We start from the raw sequence: 26732 nt of genomic DNA on the forward strand, positions 1-26732 counted from the left end.
TACTGGCTTAAACAGGGGGACACGTCTGGCACTGCAGGATTTGAGTCCCTGGCGGCGTAGTGTGTTACTGATGGTAGCCTTTGTTACTTTGGTCCCAGCTCTCTGCAGGTCATTCGCTAGATCCCCCCGTGTGGTTCTGGGATTTTTGCTCACCGTTCTTGTGATCATTTTGACCCCATGGGGTGAGATCTTGCGTGGAGCCCCAGATCGAGGGAGATTATCAGTGGTCTTGTATGTCTTCCATTTTCTAATAATTGCTCCCACAGTTGATTTCTTCACACCAAGCTGCTTACCTATTGCAGATTCAGTCTTCCCAGCCTGGTGCAGGTCTACAATTTTGTTTCTGGTGTCCTTTGACAGCTCTTTGGTCTTGGCCATAGTGGAGTTTGGAGTGTGACTGTTTGAGGTTGTGGACAGGTGACTTTTATACTGATAACGAGTTCAAACAGGTGCCATTAATACAGGTAACGAGTGGAGGACAGAGGAGCCTCTTAAAGAAGTTGTTACAGGTCTGTGAGAGCCAGAAATCTTGCTTGTTTGTAGGTGACCAAATACTTATTTTACCGAGGAATTTACCAATTAATTCATTAAAAATCCTACAATGTGATTTTCTGGATTCTTTCCCCCATTCTCTCTCTCATAGTTGAAGTGTACCTATGATGAAAATTACAGGCGTCTCTCATCTTTTTAAGTGGGAGCACTTGCACAATTGGTGGCTGACTAAATACTTTTTTGCCCCACTGTGTGTGTGTGTGTGTGTGTGTGTATGTATGTATGTATGGTGTGTATATATATATATATATATATATATATATATATATATATATATATATATATATATATATATATAAAATGCGCGCACTATACTTACTGTACGGACATGGTATCAGAAAACAATTTTATTTATAAGCAGTAGCCACATGTACCCATAGAGTACCTATTCTCAATAACGTCAGCTTCGACGGTGTTCCTGATGGTTGTTCTAATACAACGATCTTCGTTCTTGTCAACAAAATGGACGACTCGAGACTCCGATTTGTGAATAACCGATGGGACAGCTGCATAACAATTTCCGAGACATGGCTGCACAGAAACATCCTAGATGCAGCTGTGGAACTACAGGGGCACAGCGTCTACAGAGCAGACCGTACATCAGAGGCCGGGAAGAAAAAAAAAAAAAGGTGGTGTGTGTTTTTATGTGAGAGACGATTTTTGGACTGATGTCACTGTTACGGAAAGACATTGTTGTACGGACTTGGAGTTTCTGAAGCTAAAATGCAGGCCATTCCACCTCAGCCGTGAGTACAGTGCATTGTTTGTTTTTGCTGTGTACATTCACCCACGAGCTAATGCAAAGTTAGCCATGAGCAGGCTGCATGAGGTGATCAGTAAACAACAAAACAGACTACCAGACAGTTTCATCATCGTAGCAGGGGATTTTAATCACACAAACCTGAAGTCTGTGTTACGCAAATTCTACAAAATCATCCACATGGGGACATGGAATGGAAAAAAAAAAAAAAAAAAAAAAAACACTGGATCAGGTTTACACCAACTTCAAAAAGGTACCTACAAAGTCCGCCCAGCCCCCCACCTTGGACAATCAGGCCACTTGGCTTTGTTTTTAACACCACCTTATCAACCTCTCATCAGCAAAACAAAGAGCCAGGTCAGGACAGTTCAGATCTGGTTTGAGGAGACTGAGGCCCTGTCCACACGGCAACGGATTCAGGTGAATCTGATAAAATTGTTTATCGTTTCGGCCTGGCGTCCACACGGCACCAGCATTTTGGGTGCCCCAAAACGATATTTTTTGAGAACGGGTTCCAGAGTGGAAAAATCTGGCAACGGCGCCGTTGCGAAGTCGTCTGGATGAGTAGAACGGATTTGTTTACGATGACGTCACAACCACATGACTAGAACAAGCAGCACCCTCACGCGCATCATTCGTAACAACAGCTTTTCTTTTAAATAAACAAGTAACTGAACCATTTCTTGAATTTCTTTTTTTATTGGATAAGACTGCTTTTCAAAATGTCCACACACAATAAGAAAATTAAGTTATATAAAACTATGCACACTAATAAAACTAATTTGTACACACAGAAGGCACGATTTCCTCGCGTAGTCGCAGCCATCTTCTTGTTGTTGTGTGTTTGTTCCTGTGAGTGCTTCACGCCGGGTAGAAGAAGGGGTTTATGCGCATGCGTTTACTACTTCTATTGTTCGGGTGTCTCCGATGGGACCGTCTTACAGCACACGTAGAGGTGTGGCATGTGTATTGCATCGTTTTCAGCAAGCGTTGCGTTGCCATATGTACCTGATATTTTACTGATCCGTTGCCCATGTGGACGTGATTTTTTTTTTACCTGCTAAAAAAAAAAAAATCTCGTTGTCGTGTGGATGTAGCCTGAGGCAGCACTGCAAGACTGTTTTGAGGACACAAGGTGGGAGATCTTTGATCAGGAAGACAGAACAATATGCTTCTATAGTAATGGACAATATCAGGTTCTGTGTTGAGACTTCCACCAAAACCAAAAGCCCTGGTTCAACAGCACTGTTTACAGTCTTCTGAAAGCTAGGAACGTGGCACTGCAATTAGGTGACCGGGAGATCTACAGGAGATCCAGAGCAGATCTGAGAAGGGGGATCACTGCTGCCAAAAACAAATATAAAATTCAAATCGAACAGCACTTCAAAAGACGACAACACCACCCGCAGCATATGGCAGGAGATCAGAACAATTACTAACTACAAACAGAACCCTGAACCCTCTACAGTCGACCCCTCCTTCCCTGATCAGCTGAACACCTCCTCCTCCCGTTTTGACAGCAACACTACCAACATGAATGAGCCATCCCCAGCATCCCTCACCCACAGTCAACGTCCTTCACACACCTCCAGCCCCCCTCAGAAAGAGAGACATCCAATGGTATTGCACCAGTACCAGGTTAAGCTGGCCTTGTTCAACATCAATGGCAGGAATGCGACTGGTCCGGATGGAGTCCCAGGACGTGCTCTAAAAGCAAGTGCACACCAACTGGCAGCTGTTTTCACCGACATATTCAACAAGTCACTGAAGAAGGCCATAGTTCCCTCCTGCTTTAAAGCTGCAGCCATCATCCCCGTCCCAAAGCACTCAGCAGTCACATGCTTAAACGATTATCGGCCTGTTGCACCAACGCCAATAATCATGAAATGCTTTGAAAGACTGGTGATGTACTACGTTAAAGCCTCCATCCATGCTGACCTGGACCAGTACCAGTTTGCCGACAAAACCAACAGGTGCACTGAGGACACCATCTCCCTCATGCGCTGCACTGTACTGAGTCACCTGAAGAACCCCGACACCTACATGAGAATACTGTTTGCTGACTTCAGCTCAGCCTTCAATACTGTCAATCCAAGCAAGTTGGTCAACAAGCTGCTGTCTCTGGGCCTGGACCACCATCCTTTGTAGCTGGATTAAGGACTACTTCTCCAACAGACCACAGCATGTGAGACTTGGAGACCTCATTTCATCCACCACCATCTTAAACACTGGCACCCCCCCAAGGCTGTGTTCTTAGTCCACTCCTTTAGTCACTCTTCACACAGGACTGTTCTCCCATTCATAACTCAAACCAAATATACAAGTTTGCAGACAACACAGCTGTGGCGGGGTTGATAACCAACAGCGATGAGGCAGCCTACAGAGAGGAAGTTCAGGCCCTCACATCTTTGTGTCAGAACAATGACTTGCTCCTCAATACCAACAAAACAAAAGAGCTCGTCACTGACTTCAGAAAACGACCGGATAGAACAAATGCCAGCCTGGTGATCTCTGGAGAGGAGGTGGAACAGGTGAGGAGCTTCAAGTACTTCGGTGTTCACCTCTCAGAGGACCTGACATGCAGAGTGAACACCAGAGAGGTGGTGAAGAAGGCCCAGCAGAGACTCTTCTTCCTGCGATCCCTGAGGAAAACTGGGCTCTCGCAGAAGCTCCTCACCAACTTCTATCATACCAGTGCACCATACAAAGTGTTCTGAGCTATGGAGGCATAGTGTGGTTTTCCAGCTGCACCTCAAAGGAGAGGATAGATCTGCAGTGGATCATCAGGACTGCATCTAAAATCATTGCTACCCCTCTCCGATCCCTGGAACAGATTTACTCTGCCAGGCTGAGAAACAGAGCCACAAAGATTAGGACTGACTGCACTCACCCCGGACAATGTCTTTTTGACACCCTTCCCTCTGGCAGGCTTAGGGTCATAAAGTCACAAACAGCAAGACACCAAAATCGCTTCTTCCCCAGGGCTGTAAAAGCTCTGCTGGAGGCCTGATCCGGACTTGGACTTACACTCTGCACCTTACTGTGTTTGGCTACATTAAATAATTACAGACTACAATTTATATTACTGCTTACATGCCATTATGCTGCTTTTAAAAGGGTGTGTGTAAAATATATATATATATGTAGTGCTGTCAAAAATGTCGCGTTATTAACGTGTTAACTTGACTCAATTTTAACGGCGATAATTTTTTTATCGCGAGATTAACGCTCTGTGACATGATGCCACGCCCCGCACAGCCAGAGTCCTCTGCCCTCCCCCGAAGAGCCACGGTGCTCGGCTAGGTTTCGTTTTCCCATCGGTGGCTCCAGCCCCACTTTGCAGTGGCTGTGACAAGACGTGTTATGCTCTGCAATAAAAAAAAAAAAAAAAAAAAAAAAACATTGGTACAACCAGTGTTCGAACTATGCTGATATTTTCCGGGGGGGGGGGGGGGGGGGGGGGGGGGGGGTGTCCCTTATTTTCCCTTGGGGGGGGGGGTGCTTGCGCTTGTCTCAGAGCGCGGATCTCCATCGCGCGCTCACTTCGGATATGCAAATGCTTCCCGTTACACACGATTGCTATGTCAATAAACATCATTTTGCCAATATTTTAGAGACCCCCCAACATTTCCCAAATCATGTTTTCAAGGGATCTCATGTCTGTTTCAGGGGATCTCGGATCCCCCGTGTACCCCCGTAGTTCGAACGGTGAGCAAGCCCATTCACTTTTTTATGCTGATAAGAGAATTACAATGGTTTTTCATGTGACAAAAATGTGCGATTAAATTGCGATTAATCGCGAGTTAACTATGACAGTTGCGACATTAATCGCGATTAAATATTTTAATCGCTTGACAGCACTAATTTATATATATTTTTTTTTTTTTTTTTAATTTATTGATATGCTGCTGTGATCTGAGCCCTCAAACAGTGTTTCATTGTATAGCAATGTGCAATGACAATAAAGAATCAAAATCAATCAATCAATCTATTAATAGTTTCTGACATCACAAGTTAAACAGGGACATGTTTGTTGGACGTTCCACATTTTTCAGAAGTGTATATTTGTTGATACGGTGAGGTTTTCTGAAAGGGGTGTTTTAATATTTATGGAAGAAGTCTCCAGCGGCAGCCCTGTGTAACACTGTTTTCCAACACTGCAAAGTCTTCAGGATAAGAGGATTTTACGCTTCGTGGTTTCTAGGTAACATCATAAGCCGCCTTTTTTTAACATCCGTTTCTAACCGCTATAACATTTATCAGCAGTGACTCTCGTATAACTGAAATGACAGTAAAAAGTACATGAATTGATGCTGAAAACTAAAATGGAGTCAAAGCTGTTGATTTTTATATTTTTTTGCTTCGGCAGATCACGTGATTCAAAGAGTCCCAAAAACCGGTGCCAATTCTGACTTGTGCTGCACGGTTTTATCGTCTAGCTACTGACTCGATTCATCATCAAAACAGTGCTCACTAACCAGGACTTGGGCTGGCCGAAATGCAGGTAGTTGATGCTGTAGAGGTCCATGTCCTCCGTGTGCCAGGCGAATGTGGTCTTCCACATGCCGAAGTAGAGGTAGGGGGTGTTAACGCCCTCGATCACGATCCCACACTCCTGTTCCACCATGTCCAGCAGCGTGTTCAGATGGCCAATGTTCCACTCTGTTATGTCCTGTTATGTCCACACACACACACACACTCAGGCTGAGCACTTCCGTATTGAACTATGTGCACTCCAACACTAGATGGCATCATTATACAGTCACTTGGTTAAAAATAACAGCACAAGCCTGTGTGTTGCCTGGGTGAGCAGTTTGTGTTTAATTACTATTTATTTTAAACGCTATGACGACACTAATTATAAATTGATAGGAGCAATGCTGCCTTGTGAGGCAATTAAAATACTTATAATAATTCCTGCCTATAGTAGGAACCCCAATAATTTGCCTCAATGTCACAAATAATGCTTAACATAATTAGCCAATTACCCAATTGTACTCTTAATTAAAATTATAGACAAGCAATACACTAATAGGCTCAATAGGTCTGAACAAGGAAAGAAGGAAGGCACAGACTCACAGGATCATATAGTGAGCCGCTGATATCTGCACCGTAGATCGGTGATACAAATGTTAGATTCTTCCAGTATTTTCTTTCCAGATCATCAAAGTCTTTATGCTGAGGGGTGCAGTACCTGCAGAGATCAGGAAAAGTGGTTTATTTATAGAGGACAAACAAACAAAGCTTTGTTAACCCATGATTACATCGGCTTTCAACATCACAGTGAAAGTAAAACTGCATTTATCTCATTTTTAAACAGTTACTGCTGGGGCTTTACAGCACAGAACTCCGCTCGCAGAGATTCAAGTGGACTGACGGGAGATTTTAGTGATGAATTTATATCATCCGCCAGTAACAAACAGCTACTGTTAATCCATAAAAGAAGGCAGACCTTCAAACAGGGGCACTGAAGTACATTTTAACACAGCACTTACCCTTTCTACTAGACACACGTTATCTGTAATTCCCTTAAACAACACAGTGACCTACACTGTAAAGAAGGGGGACGATGACTTTAAACCATGGCTACAATTTTGCCTCATAAATAAGTAACGTTACAAGAAATACAACATTAAAGCTAATATCCGTAATACTGGCCGCGTTGTTTGCTCCCTATACGGGCTGTTTCACAAATCACCACCACTGTCTTTTTGAATAAAAACCAACCAACTCCTGCAACTAGGACCAGTACATATACAGTGGTGCTTGAAAGTTTGTCAACCCTTTAGAATTGTCTATATTTCGGCATAAATATGACCTAGAACATCATTAGGTTTTCACACAAGTCCTAAAAGTAGAGGAAGAGAACCCAGTTAAACAAATGAGACAAAAATATTATACTTGATCATTTATTTATTGAGGAAAATGACCCAATATTACATATCTGTGAGTGGCAAAAGTACGTGAACCTCTAGGATTAGCAGTTAATTTGAAGGTGAAAATTAGTCAGGTGTTTTCAATCAATGGGATGACAATCAGGTGTGAGTGGGAACCCTGTTTTATTTAAAGAACAGGGATCTATCAAAGTCTGATCTTCACAACACGTTTGTGGAAGTGTATCATGGCACGAACAAAGGAGATTTCTGAGGACCTCAGAAAAAGCGTTGTTGATGCTCATCAGGCTGGAAAAGGTTACAAAACCATCTCTAAAGAGTTTGGACTCCACCAATCCACAGTCAGACAGATTGTGTACAAATGGAGGAAAAATTCAAGACCATTGTTACCCTCCCCAGGAGTGGTCAACCAACAAAGATCACTCCAAGAGCGAGGCATGTAATAGTCAGCAAGGTCACAAAGGACCCCAGGGTAACTTCTAAGCAACTGAAGGCCTCTCTCACATTGGCTAATGTTAATGTTCATGAGTCCACCATCAGGAGAACACTGAACAACAATGGTGTGCATGGCAGGGTTGCAAGGAGAAAGCCACTGCTCTCCAAACATTGCTGCTCGTCTGCAGTTTGCTAAAGATCACGTGGACAAGCTAGAAGGCTATTGGGAAAATGTTTTGTGGACGGATGAGACCAAAATAGAACTTTTTGGTTTAAATGAGAAGTGTTATGTTTGGAGAAAGGAAAACACTGCATTCCAGCATAAGAACCTTATCCCATAAGTGAAACATGGTGGTAGCAGTATCATGGTTTGGGTCCGTATTGCTGCATCTGGGCCAGGACGGCTTGCCATCACTGGTGGAACAATGAATTCTGAATTATACCAGCGAATTCTAAAGGAAAATGTCAGGAACTGAATCTCAAGATAAGGTGGGTCATGCAGCAAGACAACGACCCTAAGCACACAAGTCGTTCTACCAAAGAATGGTTAAAGAAGAATAAAGTTAATGTTTTGGAATGGCCAAGTCAAAGTCCTGACCTTAATCCAATTGAAATGTTGTGGAAGGACCTGAAGTGAGCAGTTCATGTGAGGAAACCCACCAACATTCCCAGAGCTGAAGCTGTTCTGTACGGAGGAATGGGCTAAAATTCCTCCAAGCCGGTGTGCAGGACTGATCAACAGTTACCGGAAACGTTTAGTTGCAGTTATTGCTGCACAAGGGGGTCACACCAGATACTGAAAGCAAAGGTTCACATACTTTTGCCACTCACAGATATGTAATATTGGATCATTTTTCCTCAATAAATAAATGACCAAGTATAATATTTTTGTCTCATTTGTTTAACTGGGTTCTCTTTATCTACTTTTAGGACTTGTGTGAAAATCTGATGATGTTTTAGGTCATATTTATGCAGAAATGTAGAACATTCTAAAGGGTTCACAAACTTTCAAGCACCACTGTACATGCTGGAGTTTCTCATACATTATTTTACAGGAACACACCAGCCCTATCTACAGCATGAATGTCTCTTAAGCTCTTCTAAATGTTTTCAAGTGTCAAATGCAGACTCAGTTTTGACCTTGTGGTCATTTCATTTAATTCTACTTTTAATTATTACACTTAGATTTTACTGGTTAAATTCAGAATTGCATTTTTTTTTCCGTACTAACTACGTTTTGCTTTGAGACATACACTTTCATTCACAATAGAAAGATATTCAAGTGGAAGTGACTTTTTTTTTTTTGGTAAATTAAATGCCTCTGATAGTGTCCTCCGTCTGTTTGTCAAAAATTTCCTCTCCGGAAAACACTCGCCATATGATGAGTTTGTAAATTTTTTTTTTTTTAAAGAAAAATTCTCTTTTGAAGCAGAAGACTGTACTGATGCACAGTTAAAAATAGTAATAATAATAATAATAATAATAATAATAATAAACAAAACACACAAAAAAAAAAAACACAGAACTTGAAACAGATGCGAGTCACGTTTGCAGCAGAGTTTCACATGTGGTTGAAATGTGTGTCCATCAAAAAGTGTCCTCTCCAGAAAACCACATGGATCGTCACCACTTCAGTTATTAGTTACCACCATGAACAAACATTGCTGCACAGTACTTGAAAACCTGTTCTTTAAAATAACAGACATTTCAACAGATTTTCACTTTGTATCCCTTACTCTCGTGGACTAGAAGAAAGTGGGTCAACTTTAGAAACATGCTGTCTTCTTACCACAAGTAGCGTGCCCAGTATAGGACCTGTAGCTGAAATTCTGTGCAGTTCATTTCCATCTCAAAAGGTCATTTTTGGCCACAAAGAAAAACAAAAATTTGAGGTTTGATTTTAGCACTATTGTGGACCTAAAAAGTGCCCTACGATTGCGAAACAGCCCTTATAATTGAAACAGGTAGCTAGCCACGTAACTAGCTAGATTAAAAAAAAACTGCAGTCTTTCACAAGCAGTTTAATACCTTGCTAATTTCTTGTTACTTAACTAAAAAGGATGAGTCTTATTCCCTTTTTTTTTGCGCTTCACAGCCATTTCTGTATTGTGAAACCAAGAAGAACTCACAGTAACTTCAGCATTTTCACCCCTCATGACAATCTAAAACTAAAATGCTAAGTCATGGCTAAACCGCTAACCGTACTGTAGACTAAGCAGGATTTTTTTTACAACACTATTCTTCAATGCTCTCAATTTTTAAGGATGTACAAATGTCTGGTGTGTCAAATCTGTTTCTGTTAAACATATTTTAAAAAATAATTAAATAAATTAAAAAAAAAAAAAAAAAAACAGTAATTAACAACAGTTCAAGGTGTTTTGTTTTTTTCCGCTCACCATTCATTTGGCTAGCGGAGGCTCGATCTGTAAATTAAGAGATTTAGGGTGTATTCAGACCAGGATAGTTCGATAGTTCACTTGCTTTGGTCCGAACCAAATGTTTTGTTTTTTTTTTATTTTGGTGCGGTTCGCTTTCACACTGTACATTTTAGTAAGCGGACCAAAATCTGTCAACAAAGCTACGCGCCCTGAGGTCATTCAGCTATTGGTCAGAGACGACACGCGCATAAAGCGTTAAAGTTCAAAAGTAGTCATGGAGGCTTTCCGTGCTGTTATTCTTTTTAATGTCATCAAAGCTATATGTTTTTTCCAGTTTTTACTGTTTTCACAATTGTGCAATTACTATGCTGTTGTACAAGTAATTTATCAACGACGACTTCAAAGGGCAAGGCGGCTACGGAGGATAGCGCTGATGAGCGCACATCATGTTGTGACAGTTCTGGCTCTTCATGCAAGACGGAGGAGGTATGTGTCGGGATATTCGCCTTATCCATCGTAATAGATGAATTTCTTTTTTGCGTCGCTAGTACCGCCACTTTTTGAAAGAATGTCCCTGATTTTAATGTCGGTCTGACGGAGTTTCTTCACTTTTAGCCGACATTGTTCTGGGGAGCGCGTGAACCCCTTCTCCTTCATTTTCTCACTGAATACAGCAAACACGTCGGCATTTTTGTGTGTTCTCTCCAAAAGCTCAGATATGTGGACATCTGCCCAGATATCCACAAGGGTGCGCGTTTCTTCCTCGGCCCACGTTTGCCCCCTACTCATTTTTTGTACTCTGTAGTCTAGCCTACCACTGGTCTGAATGACTGAACGACTGTTGTAAGGTTCCCTTGACAACCGAAACAGTGTTTGCACTTTGTGGTGGAGTGTCAAGACTCTGTTTCCCATAATGCTCGACAAACGACGGAAGCTCCCGAGGTACAAAAAAGCAAAACTGTCGGATTAGGTCCGGTCTGCTTTCACACCTCCAAAAGGTCCGCACCAGGGTTCCTTTGGTCCGGACCGAGTCCGACCTTGCAGCTCGGTCTCGGTCCGCTTGTTTGGTCCGGACCAGAGTTCGGTGGTTTGTATTCAGACCAACCCAAAAGGTCCGGACCAAGGGAAATTTGGTTCGTTTGGTCTGGACCAAACAACGTAGGTGTGAATACACCCTTAGAGTATTTCTGTACAGATGACGAACAGGACACGTCACAACAGAAAAATACTTTCATTAGATGCTGAAATAAAAAGGAATAGAACAAAGTTGTTGAGGTTTTTTTTTTTTCTCCCAGAAACTATTTACATGAGCGGAAATACGTCAAATAGCTTTTCTGAAAATAGCATTACATAAACACAAGTACGAGCTTTCCTATTTCTTTTGCAAGCTTTCGTCGTATTGTGATGTGGCCTGCTTTGCAGATTAAGCAATTTGCCAGAAAACTCAACCTTGTGGCAGTCTGGGTCAATTAACTTGTTCATCTTGCAAGACGACGGATTCACAAGTGTTTGGTGAGACAGTTGACTCCTGAATTCAGTCTTGATGGGACGGACCATGCTGAATGCCCCATCTCCATCACAGTTAGAATTTGGCAGCACCAAATTACATCAGCCTATATGGAGAAAACGTGACAAAAATATATAGCCACTGCCTCATGGTTCAAGAAGCAGCTTTGGGACCTAAAGGTCGCCGGGTCGATTCCCTGGACCAGCAGGAATGGCTGAAGTGCACTTGAGCAAGGCACCTAACCCCCAGCTGCTCTGGGCATGCTGAACGTCTGCTAAAACGCCATTAATGTAATGTAGACTACTTATACTATTTATATAAACTGGTTATTACTATTATTTAACTCGTTTTTTACGTTCTATTGCAACTTTAAGCAAGTCTTCAAGGAGTTTAGTCTTATGTAGCCTTGGCAGCTCACCAGCTAGGATAAATAATACGCACATGAACAAATGACAGTTAAACTCGCCTCAACATGTCTTTCACAATTGTTTACCCCGGCATGGGAAATCCTAAAGTCACTGCTACAAACAGTACAGCGTGCAACACCAGCACTGTTTTTGTTTTTTTTTTACCCCTATTAGGCAAGGGGACACTTTCATGTAGTCTGAGATGAAGTGGGTTTTCTATGTTCGTTTTTTGGGGCACTCTGTCCATGACACGCCTGGAGACGCTTAACTGATGTCGGTACAGTTCTTGGTCTGAGAGAGAAGACATAAAGCCCGCCTACATAGAAAATTGATTGCTCGGTCTTGCTAAGTAGACCAATCAGGATTCATTCGTTCATCCATTCTCTCTCGGGATAGTGTATCCAATTTGCGGGCATCAGGGAGCCGCTATCAATATGCAAGAGACTCCTGGAACTTCCAGGAGAGTTGGGATGTCTGCATTAATATGAACAAAATACTATTGTTGCCTGTCTCTCATACACACTATGCTAGTGCTATTAACAGAGATCCTCTGTGCTCGGGGGAAAAGGTCATTTACTCTTAAAATTTTCATACATAAAAAAATTTATAAGGGTAGTCATCTCTTAAAAATTAAATCCGAAGGGAAACCTAATAGAAACTGATGTAAAATCTGCACACATTTTATTTTTGACCAAAACTGATCGTCATTTAAAAATCAAGTGAAGGTTAAGGGCATTTAAAAAAATAAAATAAACACTCAAGAACAAAGCAGTGCAGTTTAGTTTCTTCAGAACTAATGTAAATGACACATTTTACTGGGAAATGAAGCACCCTTTGCAATCCATTAACATTTGTTCCATTGGTGCTCATGAAGGCAGGGGTCACATGTGCAGTCCATAATTTGCCAACCAAATCACAGCCAAATTACACGGACCATATTTATACATACAGCATTTCCCATAAACGAGTATACAGCAGCTTGCTTCGATGTCTTTTTTTTTTTTAAAGGGTTAGGAGTTTAGTGATGCCAGCAGTGACTTGCTACTGAGTAGAGATAGCTCAGTGCTTAATGTACTGCACTAATAAGCAGAAGGTTGCGAGTTCAACTCCCAGGATGACTGCTGGGTCCTTCAGCAAGACTCTGAAGCCTCAAGAGCTCAGCTTTCAATGGATGGGTGTTCGTCACCACATCTAACTCGTGCTTAACTAACTTGTCTATAAATTTAAATAACGTGCTGGTAGTCTGGGAGGTTTAACTGCCGAACCTGCAGCAATTTAGTTGGAAAATAAACCGAGAGGTTACCAGCTTTTTAATAGTATGTACTTGCGTACTTTGCTCCAAACAATCTTATTCAAGGCAGCAAGTAATTAGCAACGTGAGCAAGATTTTAATCAACTCAAAAATAATGGGATTAAACACAACCAAATTGTCTCATTTCAGTCTTAAAAACATTACAATCTTTCTGGAGAAGTAAGGAATAAACCACTATGGGGCAAAATATTGTAGGAAAATAATCAGTGGCTGGGAAGTGAGATGTGGCCTGACACAAAGCAGAGACCGAAACCCTAAAACTGACCGCCCCAAAGGGTTTAATTTCTCTTGTTCCACAGCAAATTTCTGTTTATTAAACATTAGTAGAAATACGGAGGTGATTGTAGGAAATCACACGCGTGGCTTGGTCAAGAAACTCACACCCCTTTTCCACCAAATCAGTTCCAGGGCTGGTTCGGGGCCGGTGCTGGTTCACAACTCGTTCAACTTGCGAACCAGCTGAGAACCAGTTTGCGTTTCCATAGCTCGGGGTGCTAAGGGGAGCCAGGTCATTACGTCACTGTATACATCAGTTACGTCGCTGCGTTTGCATAAACCTTGGTGTGAACATCGAAGCAACAACACCACAGAGTAGGAGAAGAAGAAGAAGCAGCAGCAACAACAACGGATGACTGCTGCTTTACTGCATTCATGATATCTCGTCGCTTAATTTAAAAATGGCGCCCTCTCGCGGTCTTGCTATTGCTGTTGGTCTTAACAACTCCGCCCCCCCCGCTGACGAAAGCAGTTCTTTCCTCTAGCCCAGCAAAGAGCTGGTGCTACCCTGGAACCGGTTTTTCTGGCCCAGAGCCAGTTCTTTGTCAGTGGAAACAGAAAACCCGGTTCCAAACTAAGCACTGGCACCGAACCAGCCCTGGAACTGATTTGGTGGAAAACGGGTATCAGACGATTTCTCGATAATCGCCTCGAGCGACTCGGCAAAACGGCAGCCGATCACTTCGGCACCGTAAGTGAGGAAGAATTACAGATTATGAAAGAAAATGCTGTTCCTAAAAGCACTAAAGATGCTATGAAGTTTGGTCTAAAACTCTTCAAAGGTAATGTGCAATTGTGATTTAATTTATTGATTTCAAAACAAAGTATTTTATATGTGACTCGGTGTAGATAAGTGACACATCCGTGTGCATTACATTTGCATGCCACTTTTGAAGATTGAAATAAAATTTTTTTTTTAATACTCAGCGTGTATTTATACTAAACCAACTATCCACCTCAGGCTCAGTGAATATTGGTGATTATTACAAGTATTCACCAATATTCACTTAAGTTTCTGGTCATCACACTCACCTCTCATCATTTTTATAGTGAACTGTGACAGGCTCGCTGGCTTGAAGGTGTTTCGTAAAATAATACTCATGTTTCTTTCAGACGCACCGAGAATTTGTTTTGTTTCGACTGAAAAATACACTCACCGGCCACTTTAATAGGAACTTGTGCTTGATTCTAAGATTCCTGTTCTTGGCTGCAGGAGTGGAACCCAATGTGGTTTTCTGCTGTTGCACGCCGAGATGCTTTTCAGCTCACCACGGTTGTAAAGAGCGATTATATGAGTTACTATATCCTTCCTGGCAGCTCGAACCAATCTGGCCATTTTCCTCTGACCTCCCTTATCAACAAGGCATTTCCACTCGCAGAATTGTCGCTCACTCGGTGTTTTTTGCACCATTCTGTGTAAACTCTAGAGACTGTTGTGTGAGAAAACCCCAGGAGATCAGCAGGAGTCCATCTGGCACCAGCACCCACACCACAGTGAAAGTCACATACCCCTTTTCCACCAAATCAGTTCCAGGGCTGGTTCGGGGCCAGTGCTGGTGCACAACTCGTTCAACTTGCGAGCCAGCTGAGAGCCGGTTTGCTTTTCCATAGCTCGCGGTGCTAAGGGAAGTCACGTCATTACATCGCTGCATACGTCAGTTACGTCGCTACATTTGCATAAACCTTGGCACGAATATTGAAGCAAAAACAACACTGAAGAAGCAGCAGCAGCAACAATAATAATAATGGCTGACTTCGCGTTTGTACAGCTGCGGCTTCTCATCGCTTAAAAATGGCGATCTTTCGCGGTCTTATTGTTGTTGGTCTTAACAACTCCGCCCCCCCCGCTGACGTAAGCGATTCTTTCCTCTGGCCCAGCAGAGAGTTGGTGCTAGCCTGGAACCAGTTTTTCTGGCCCCAGAGCCAGTTCTTTGTCAGTGGAAACAGAAAACCCGGTTCCAAACTAAGCACTGGCCCCGAACCAGCCCTGGAACTGCTTTGGTGGAAAAGGGGTAACAGAGATCACAATTTTTCCCATTCTGATGTTTGAAGTGAACACTGACTGAAGCTCCTGATTTGTATCTGTATGATTTTATGCATCGTGCCGCTGTCAAGGAGAGAACTGCATGTGGATGGGTGTTCCTAATAAAGTGGCCAGAGTGTGTATAGAGCTGGTGCTTTGAACAGAAATCTGGCCCAAAACACCCATCTATGCAATTAGAATCAGCTACAGAAAACGCAATTAAAAAGAAAAATCAGATTCAGAACCTACTTTTTGCTGTTGGCCAGTTTGCGATATTCGCCCACAGTCATGGACTTCTTCTGGATGTTGTACTGTGTGAAAAGTCCTGACTGACCAGTGACCACCTGCATGATGGGAGCGGGAATAACCATCTCGTCGATGGTCTCATAGGAGCGCCTGGGCTTCCACTCTTTAGGAGGAATGACCTGGAAGTTAATCAGAGAGAGAAATACAGAATGAGAAGTTTCGATGGAGTTAGTGAGAAGTCGGCCATGCTGCAATTACTGGAGCATTTAAATAAAAATAAATAAATAAAAATTAGGGGGGACGACAAAAAACCCTGCGCTTGAGTTCTTGTAATGAAGAGGGAAGAAATCTCACTTCGAAACTCACGATTTTCTGGGTTCCAAAGCAGAAAACCTGGTGCAACTCCATAATTTATTTAAAAAAAAAAAAAAGTGTCCCCGAAATCAAAATTAGCATCCAGGTTTTTTTCTCTACCCATGATGGCATATGAGTCACTCTCAGGACAGTGTGACAATTGTCCTTTAATTTGTCAGGACACAGTTTAAACCTGTTCAAGCCCCACATAACAGACATCACTGCATACATATAAAATAAATTAAAAAAAAAAAAATCCCAAAACAATGAAACTGGTTTGACTTATGATATTGTACCTTTCTCCCCCCCCAGATTTTCTGGAAAAACAGCTCGTCCCACAAACCATCTGTACAACTTGTACAACTGCAGGTGTACTATTCATGTCAATGTCAGAGTACACATTAACATGAACTTCCAGGGTCAAAGTTCAGTGGCCATTTCAAGTCGAGTTTGTCTCCACCCTCTGAGAGTTATTAAATTACTTATAAATTCGACTTCTTTTACAGTGTTTCTCTCACTGGTGTAACCGCCTGGGCTTGACGCCAGTGACAATAACTCCGGTGACTTAAAGTAATGGCACCACATTAAAGATCAAGCATGTTGGTTATTCATTCGAAAATAATTTTCTTAGTCTCAATTTCCAAACGAAATATGAAATGAGTCAAGTCAGTCAGTCAAAGTACCCCCCGTCACGCCAGAATCTGGTCTTCCCAGGCAGTCTCCTGTCCCAGTACTAACCAACTCTTTAAAGGTCAACTAACGCTACGTTCACACTGCAAGGCTTAATGCTCAATTCCGATTTTTTTGTGAAATCCGATTTTTTTGTGAGGTCGTTCACATTAACAAATATATGCGACTTGTATGTGATCCTCAGTATGAACGAAAAGCGACCTAAAAGTGTTCCGCATGCGCATTGCAGGATACGACGACGTCACACGCAGTGAGCATGGCCAGTGTTTACGGAAGTAAAACCGCTCGGTTGCGGTATGACCCATCCAATCTAGCTTGAATAGCTGCATCCCCCCAAATGGAAATCAGCTCCCTAACCTCTGCGTCCTTCCAGTGAGAAGATTCAGAACCTTCACAGCCCGAAGCGTCCCTCGCACTGATGTCATGCGCAGGGGCGCAGATACGTTTTTTGAACTGGGAGGGACAAAAAACTGGGGGGGACAAAGCTGCCAGCAAACCAACCCCAACCCCGATATGCCTGTCAAACTTGTTGTTAGTAACCATAGCAACCAAGCTCGAGCTCGCAACCTGTGCAGTCCGCGCAGCTCAACCAACCGAATATCAGTCTTTGTTTTATGTGAGTTGTTGCAACTACGGTATGTATACACTGCTGTGCACCTCAATAAACCGAATGGTAATTAGTCTTTTGATTTTTCCGTGAGGTTTGCCTTATGCAAAGAAAGACAGCATAGACGTTTTTTCCTCCCTATAAGTGGGGGGGACCGAACGAGGTGAATTTAAATCTGGGTGGGACGAGTCCCCCCCCTCTATCTGCGCCCATGATTATGCGCCATGTTGTTGTAACTTTTTTGAGAGACCTGCCGCCTACTTCAGCGCAGAATAGTGACGTTTGTGGCTTGTTGATGACGTGTAAGTCGGATGAATGCGACCTGGCGGTTCAGACTGAAGTCGCATATGAAAAGAGCGGATAGGAATCGGAATTAGCACCACATATCCAAATGGCCTGGGTCGGATTTGAAAAAATCGGATCTGTGTCGTTCATATTGTCAATAAAAGATCGGATACAGGTCACATATGGGCAAAAAGATCGGATTTGAGTCACTTCAGCCTGCAGTGTGAACGTAGCCTAAGATGACAATTACCCTACCCGTTTTTCTTATTTTAAGCAAATAGTTGTTTTCAACCACATAAGAGCCCATGTTCTGACAGTTTACAATAGTAAATGACTTTAGTTAGCTAATTACTTTCGCATATTTTACACGCTACCCCTGCTCGGAAATGTTCGTAAGCTCCCGACAGGTGACATCACTTTCAGTACACGGCCATATTTGAGAGAACAGCGAGGATCATTTGCGTCCATGTTTTTTAAGACTATTTGAGGTAACGCTTGGTTCCAGGTGTTGTGTGGGAGTGTAGTGTAGAATATCCCAGCCAAGTTAAGTTTTTTCTTTTACGTTCATTAATCCAGGGGTGCCACCACTTCCTACCACTACGCTCTTAACTCATTCATGAAAAACTTCATCAAGACGTCACCAGGCTAGCCTACCGTAATTACCGTGGTAGACAGTCCCACAGCAACGCAGAAAGAGGGTAAACAAACACTATCCTATCCTCAGTGTTTGTTTACCCTCTTTCTGTGTTGCCGCGGGGGTTGGACTGTCTACCATGGTAATTACGGCAGGCTAGCCTGGTGACGTCTTGATGAAGTTTTTCACGAATGAGTCGAAAGCGTAGTGGTAGGAAGTGGTGGCGACCCTGGATTAACGAACATAAAAGAAAAGAAAAAAACTTAACTTGGCTGGGATATTCTACACTACACTCCCACACAACACCTGGAACCAACCGTTACCTCAAATAGTCTTAAAAAAAAAAAAAATGGACGCAAAAGATCCTCACTGCTCTCTGTTCTCTCAAATATGGCCATGTACTGTAAGTGACATCACACTTGACGGAAACCATTCGGAAAGCAGCTCGGGTGTTTCCGGCAATATTTCCACCTTTTTCCGTAAAAGTGTGATATAACGCATAGTTTCAGCCTCGTTTTACAGGTCAAGAGTTCAGGTTTGTCCCCAAGCCAGGGTTGCAGCTCATTAATACACTATTTCAGATGTACTGGGGGGGAATAATAAATAAAAACACGACATTGTCACCTTAGTGGACCTTTAAGGCGGATGGGTGTGGCACCGATCTCCGTTTCAACAGCCCTCAGCCTCTCGCCTATAGACCCTTTTCAGTCACGTGACCTTCGTAAACGCGACCGCCATTTTGGACATGTAGTGGACTTCGGCTCGAATCGGTTTGAATGCGAGGAAGGCGACAAACATAAAAGAAAAAGGAGCGAGATGCAGAAAACTGCATTTACTAGTTTACTGTAATTATGATCTGGCAGCTATTTACACCGGATCCAGTGTAAATAGCTGCCGGAGCCAATGTCCAAGCTTGCCGGAGCGCGCCCCGGCCGGCCGCGAGCTAGCGCGCTCCGGAACCTCGGACGTTGGCTCCGGCAGCTATTTACACTGGATCCGGTGTAAATAGCTGCCAGATCATAATTACAGTAAACTAGAATGGAATGTTAACAGCAATGTAATGCTTTTTCTGGCTAATTTTATTCGTCTTACCTCCAACAAAGTGGTCACTACACAAGCGTTGGTATGCTGCTATCCATCTTCTCCGTCGGTCAGCATCTACTGGGATCCGATAAAATGATAACCCTTGCCTTGTTTGTTGATGGTTACTACATCCAGGTGCACAACAATATAGTGGCATGATGGAAGTCTTGCTGAAAATAAACACTTTCTTTGCTGCCGTTCCTCAATGTTGGCTGTGGTAAACTACTGGTAATACATGTCCAAAATGGCGGCCGCGTTTGTCGTGACGTCACGTGAAAAGGGTCCATACAGCTAGGGTTACAGTGGGGGGCTGGTCCTCTGGTAACCATGAGAGTTTGACTCCCCACTCGCATCTGTATTGTGGCGTGCCTTACCAGACGGTAGTAGGTACCATTTTTATGATGGTCTTTGGTATGACCCGACCGCGAGTAGAACTCGCAATCTCCCGGTCAAGAAGTAGACACGCTAACCACTAGGCCAACTCACAGTCCCAAAATATGAAACGAGTTTTGATCATTTTGCTGGACAGAAAAGAAAAAAAAAAAAAACTATTTTGAGAATGACCCATACCAACCTAAAATATTGACAGATCTAGTTCCATTTAATTTTCGAATTCCAATTTGATTAAAACACTTCAGTTGTCCTGTACTAATCTTGTTTCCCTCCCCCAATTAAATGCTGATTTGATGTTAATTACAACTTGCTATTTGATGATACGTACACTAATTGCTGAAATGCACAGTACTGTGCAAAAGTCTTAGGCACGTACAGTAGGGTGCATCAGTTGCCCCCTAAAAATGAAGTTCCTCCGATCATGATTCATTTTTGTTTTTATGTTCCTTTTGGTAAGAAAACACACTGGGTGAAATATTTTGACAAAATTCAAAAGTTTAATGGTGGCACCAGGAGCTTAAAGTTATGGAAAAAGCTGCTATTTTATAACTTTTATGACAAAATTTCAATCACTTTTCATGAAACATTATGGCACCTTATAGAGTATACCAAATATCTTAGATCCACATTTTTAGTACATATTCTAAATATATTATCAAGCACAGTTTGAGTTTTAGCTGTTCAATGAATCATTGTTCAACTACTTTTAAACAATACAAATGTATTATGAATCACATTAATGCTTCTCAATCCCTTGCAAAGGTTCTTAACATGATCTCTCGCTCACAAGAAATCAATAAATGGAGTCCAACATTGCGATTCAAACCTTACGCCAAAACATAAAATAAGCGTTTTTTGGCAAAAAATGAACCTCATGGTGCCACCATTAGACTTTTGAATATTTTTTGACCATTGTACAGGATGTCTTTATTGGTGAAAAGGAACACCCAAACAAAAATGCATCAGATTTTATGAAAGTGAGGGCAACTGATGCACCCTTGCGTACAATGAAATTCTGTAGAGCAAAGATGCCTTCAAAAATAATGAAATTAAACGTTGCTACATTAAAAATAAATACCATAAAGATCAGTAAACAGGAATACATGAAAGTCAGTCAATGTTTGGTGTGAGGACCCTTTGCTTAAAAAGGAAGGGAAAAAAAAAAAAAAAAGTCGTCTCCAGTACAGTGAGTGCAGTTTTATAAGGAACTGAGCTGGAGGTTTTACTGAGCATCTTACAGAACCAGCCACAGTTCTTCTGGACACTTGACCGTCATACTTCCTTCTTATTTTTGCAGCAAAACCCAGCAGCCTTCATTACGTCTCTGTCTGAAAAAGTGGTCTGTTCTCTAATATGCCGCTTTCCTTACTGACAAATACGGAAGCCGAGAGAGGCCCTTCATATAATCTTTTTTTTTTAATTCACCTTGTTATCCCGAGATAACGACATAATTAATTCAGGATCTCGAGAAAACAACACAACTAATTCAAGATCTCGAGAAAACAAAACAATTATTTCATGATCTCGAGTAAACAGCTGAGAAATGGTTCATTCAGGTGCGCCAAGAGACTTGTGATATGCTGACTTTGGGGCTATTTCTCATTCAGTATAGACGCAACTTTGGTCATTAGAATGTCTGGAATAATCGATCACCTAATAAGGCAATATTTTGATCAGGGGTTGACTCGAGATCATGAAATAATTTTGTTTTTTCGAGATCACGGAATAATTGTTTTGTTTTCTCGAGATCTCAAATTAGTTGTGTTGTTTTCTTGACATCCTGAATTAATTATGTCGTTATCTCGGGATAACAAGGCGAATAAAAAAAAGATTATATGAAGGGCCTCTCACGGCTTCCGTAGACAAACAATTTTCTGTAACATTTAATTTTGTGCTGGAAAACTAATGTTTGGAAATCTAAAGTATTTTTGTACTGGTTTCCATAATGTAGAAGTCATAAAATAGAAGTATAACAAAGTTTGTGTTTAAAAAAAATTTTTTTTAATAATAATAATAATAATAATAATGCCCAAGACTTTTGCACAGTGCTGTAGATGAATCGTAAAATGTCATCGTTTGATCTTTTAAGTTATATTTAGATTCCAGATTTTGGTGGAACGGTGCATTCGTGTTTGATAGTGCGACATTCGTGAACTGCCAGTAAAATGCTAGAAATAGGAGCAGTAAGGAAATATTTTTCATTGTGCTTTAAGGCTTCCACCACTACATGTTTCTCTTTTCACAGAAGTAAAGAAGGAGAATATGCACTTGCGACTTATTTGGAGGAATCTTTGGTCCAGCTTGTTCTCCTACAGAAATCCTACCTTACGCTCATTAGCTTTGCTCCATCTAGGACTCTGGAAAAAAAAAAAAAAAAAGTGTGTGAATACCTTGGCTAAGCCGGCGCGATGAGCTCCTTGGGTTTCCATATACATAATGTACTTCGCAAAGTCGCGGAATTCCTCCATGGTGGGCCTGAAGGTCATGATCTTGAAGGCTGAATTTGCGCCTGGTGGTGGTCCAGGAGCTGGTTCAGGTTCTTCTAACAGCTGCAAATTAGGCTCCGAGGACTCTGCGTGTGGGTTTGGAGCTGGATCAGCCTTCGAGGCTGGGGGAGGAACCGCAAGGTTCTGTAGGGTTGGCGCTGGAGTGGAGTTCATGGTTTCGTCTGGGGCAGTTTCCACCGACATGCTGGCAGGCAAGTTAATGCTTGATGCACAACTAAAAAATAAATAAATAAATAAATAAATAAATAACAGACATATATAAAAACCTCTGATCAGAATGAACATTTCTGAACCTCTAATAACAGCCCCTTTTACACAGCCTGTTCAAGGTGGGAATCTTACGCCTTTATTTCGCCTTGCATTCCGTTTAAAACATCCAAATGTGGAACGGGGGTCTGTGTTGTTCCACCCCTGAGCCAGAACAATGGGTAGTAACGGAGCTGGAATTGACCTCTGTTTTTCAAGAACGTTGTGGAACAGGGGTGCAACATGCATCTCTCTCTCACACACACACACACACACACACACACACACACACACACACACACAGTACTCGCCAAAAGTTTGGACACACCTAATTCAGTGTTTTGTCTTTTTTTTTTTTTTTTATTAAAAAAAAAAAAAAAAAGTCACTTCATGTCTTAAATAGAGCCTCTGATTTTCCGTTTCAAAAAACAGCAAATTCCGTTTCAGATAATTTGATATTTAATTTAGAAAAAACTAATAAAATTTAAAAACTGTGACATTTAGCCCACTTTGTTATATGTTACAATAAAATTATATTTTATTTGATGTTTATATCTTTGATTTTGCTACAATTAATAACTCGTATGCTTTCGCAAATGCTTTTTTTGGCACTGAAAACTAGGTTTAAGATTATTTTAAGTACATTTTAACATATAAAGTTATTGTTTCAGGTATCTGGTGGTGGGGAGGCTTCTGCATAGCTTTACTGTGGCTGTTTGAATGTTGCTAGCACCAGCCTCTTGTGCTCGAAATGTAGTTTATATTTAGAGAAGCCTCCCCAAACTTGACAGCCAGATGCCTCTGCCCTCTCCCCAAAGAACCAGCGCGGGCACGGCCCGCTAGCCCCGCGCCTCGGGACGTAATTCGCCCCGAGGCACGCCACAGGGCTCTGCTTAGGTTTCGTTTCTATCCCGGGCTCCAGCAAAACTTTGGACGCCCGTAACTCGGGCAGGGGAGGTCCCAGCCGCCCCAAACTTGACAGCCAGAGACCTCTGCCCTCTCCCCAAAGAACCAGTGCTGCCAGGGCCTGCTAGCCCCGCGCCTTGGGACGCAATTTGCCCCGAGGCGAGCCGCGGCGCTGTGCTTAGGTTTCGCTTCTATCCAGGGCTCCAGCCCGAATTTGGACGCCCATAGCTCGGGCAGGGGAGGTCCCAGCTGCCCCAAATTTGATAGCCAGAGACCGCTGCCCTCTCCCCAAAGAACCAGTGCTGCCAGGGCCCGCTAGCCCCGCGCCTTGGGACGTAATTCGCCCCGAGGCGAGCCGCGGCGCTGCGCTTAGGTTTCGCTTCTATCCAGGGCTCCAGCCCGAATTTGGACGCCCATAGCTCGGGCAGGGGAGGTCCCAGCTGCCCCAAACTTGACAGCCAGAGACCTCTGCCCTCTCCCCAAAGAACCAGTCCTGCCAGGGCCCGCTAGCCCCGCGCCTCGGGACGAAGAGCCACGGTGATTGGCTTTAGTTTCGTTTTCCCATCGGTGGCTCCAGCCCCACTTTGGACGCCCGTAGCTCGGGCAGGGGAGGTCCCAGCCTCCCCAAGCTTAGAATGTGTAGATTCCATTTCTGACAATAAATTCCGTTTCAGATGCATAATTCCGCGATTTCCGTCCGTTTTCCACGATCGCGGATTTTCAGTCCCTCTACTTAAAGCTCATAGGCAACGGTTTTAATTTTATGCACATCTGAAACTTTATATGTTTAAAAAACCTCTGTAATTTTCTTCTGGTCCCAAGAAGCATTGCTAATAAGTAATAATTAAAATAAGTTAGCACGGATCGCGGCGAATTTCTGTCGGCTATTTCTGTGACCACTCGGCGCATGACGTCATTTAAGCCAAACAAAATCGCTTGAGTTGAGTCCACTTCCGTTTACTTACATTGCCGTTCAGCTTGAGTGCAGACGCGCATTCAGGAATTTTAAAAAAAAAAAAGCATGCCTTATTGTTGTGCAGTGAACGATAACAGGACCGGTTCAGGAAGAAGTTTTTACCGTTTTCCAAAAGAGGAGAAGAGTGTGGATTGTGTGTGTGAAGCGAGAGGGTTGGCAGCCGGGTAAATACGCCGCACTGTGCTCCGATCACTTCGAGGAGGATTCATTTTTGAAGAATCCCCATCTGTTGGAGAGTTTAGGTGTTAGCGTCGGACAGAGAAGCTCAAACCTGCCGCTGTTCCGACAAAATTCGAGCACAAAATCAAGCAGTCAAAGAAGAAACGGACCAGCAATGCTCAAGCAAATAGGAGAAGATTGGAGGTAAACATTTGTACCTTTGCTTGCAATTTTTCAAGTAAAGAATCCTGAGGGATCCTGTGCAATCATTGTGGAAATGAGACAAAAGGGACAGTTTGTCATGGCTACCTGCCAGCATGCTAACATGCTATTGACTAACATGATAAATGTGTGTGTCCGAACGCAAGTGTTCCTAATGACATGGCCACTAAGCTGAGGTTAATTCGGCACCGCTAAAATGATACCTGCGGGCATGCTAACGGTTCACGTGCCATTTGCATGCTAAATATATAAATGTATGTGCGTGTTTATACAGAGACACGTGTTCCTAATAACGTGGCCATTAAGTTGAAATTGATTAGTTACAGCTAACATACTAACTGCTAGCCTGCTAACATGCTATTGACGAACATGTTTGTGTGTATGTTTAGAGTTGGCTATAAATAGTATAATGCTTGTATTACTATTAGCAATAAATTATATTAGCACTATAAACGAATCCACGCTCTATTATAGGGATTGTGTGCGCGCGCATCAGTGGGGAACCCCAATAAATGTCCTGGTATAGGTTATTACTGAATTGTTGAAAATTAGCCCTGTATGTTTCTCTCCAGCAAAAAAAAAAAGTATATTTAGAAAGTGGTTAACTTAATGGACTTCCTAAACGTGTGTTCGGTTCGCAAGTAAACACAGAGCTGCTCCCAGTCTGTTCGACTTAAATGACGTCACGACGACGCCCCCTGGCGGTGAAAGTGCGCATAAGTGCGATGTAAACAAACCTTCGGAAATTGGGCAAACCAGTATATTTTAACCATTTTATTCCATTTTAGGGTGCAAATTAGACACCAGGAAGATTGAATTCGCTTTTTGGGTCGTTCTTCTAGACCAGGGGTCATCAAACTATGGCCCGCGATCCGACTCCGGCCCGCCACCCCCCTTTGACCGGCCCCCCAGCCCCTCTGCCCCCCCACCACTTGAACCGGCCCTATGAGGCAATCCCCAAAAGTGGTCATGGCCTATTTTTTTAATTGCTTTTTGGCAAACAACAACATGTCTGCATCTTGTATTTTGTTGATTTTATCAATTAAAATTGATATTTAGTTATAAAATGAACTATTCATTCATATTTTCCGAATTTTCGTCATATGCTCGCGATCAAGCAGTGACAGGCAGCGCACGCGCAGAGAACTGTCAGTGTTCAGGACAGCAAAATGGCTAGCGGTCAGCGAAAAGCTGACAGAGAGTGCAGAGTTTTTAAAGAACAGTGGACCACTGATTATTTTTTCGTTCAGTGTAAGGACCGTGCAGTTTGTCTTGTATGTAAAGAAAGTGTGTCGGTTTTCAAAGAATATAATCTGCGTCGTCACTACAAAACCCGCCACAAAGAGTATGCTAGTTTGCGAGGGAAAACAAGAGAAGACAGGATTCGGAGGATGAAATGCGGACTGGCTGCACAACAGAATGTATTCCTTCACCAAACCCAGATCAACCAGGCTGCTGTCCGAGCTAGCTATAAGGTAGCTCACCTACTAGCTACCCGTGGAAAGCCGTTTACTGATGGGGACTTTGTTAAAGTATGCGTGCTTGCTGTGGCCGAGGAGGTGTGTCCCGACAAGAAGGATGAGCTCAACGCGGTGAGTCTCTCCGCACCTACTATGACCAGGCGAACCGAAGATTTGGGGGACAACGTGTATGACCAGCTGAATGAGAAAGCGTCAGAATTTGAGGTTTTTTGCTTTGGCCATGGATGAGAGCAATGACGTGCAGGACACAGCACAACTGCTGTGATCTATTGCTCATATTATTATAATTTCACTGGTTTTTAAAATGTATTTATTTTATAGGCCTATTTATTTGACCTTTATTAAGTGCTGCACACAATTATTATTTATATTATTAATAATATCAACAGGCCTACCTAC

At 42.6% G+C, this 26732-nt stretch overlaps 1 protein-coding gene across 2 annotated transcripts in view; it reads right to left on the reverse strand.

Annotated features, from left to right (window-relative positions):
• Positions 1-26732, reverse strand: part of kdm4b (lysine (K)-specific demethylase 4B) — a 164502-nt gene that overhangs the window by 112482 nt on the left and 25288 nt on the right. For both annotated transcript variants that reach the window (XM_060941300.1, XM_060941299.1), the window contains exons 2-5: positions 22227-22557; positions 15794-15969; positions 6392-6506; positions 5791-5984 (exon numbers count right to left, since the gene is read on the reverse strand). In XM_060941300.1, the coding sequence (XP_060797283.1) occupies positions 5791-5984; positions 6392-6506; positions 15794-15969; positions 22227-22526 (785 nt within the window). In that variant the 5' untranslated portion in view covers positions 22527-22557. The remainder of the gene's footprint in view (positions 1-5790; positions 5985-6391; positions 6507-15793; positions 15970-22226; positions 22558-26732) is intronic.

This window comes from Neoarius graeffei, chromosome 15, assembly GCF_027579695.1.
Source record: "Neoarius graeffei isolate fNeoGra1 chromosome 15, fNeoGra1.pri, whole genome shotgun sequence".
Classification (NCBI taxonomy): domain Eukaryota; kingdom Metazoa; phylum Chordata; class Actinopteri; order Siluriformes; family Ariidae; genus Neoarius; species Neoarius graeffei.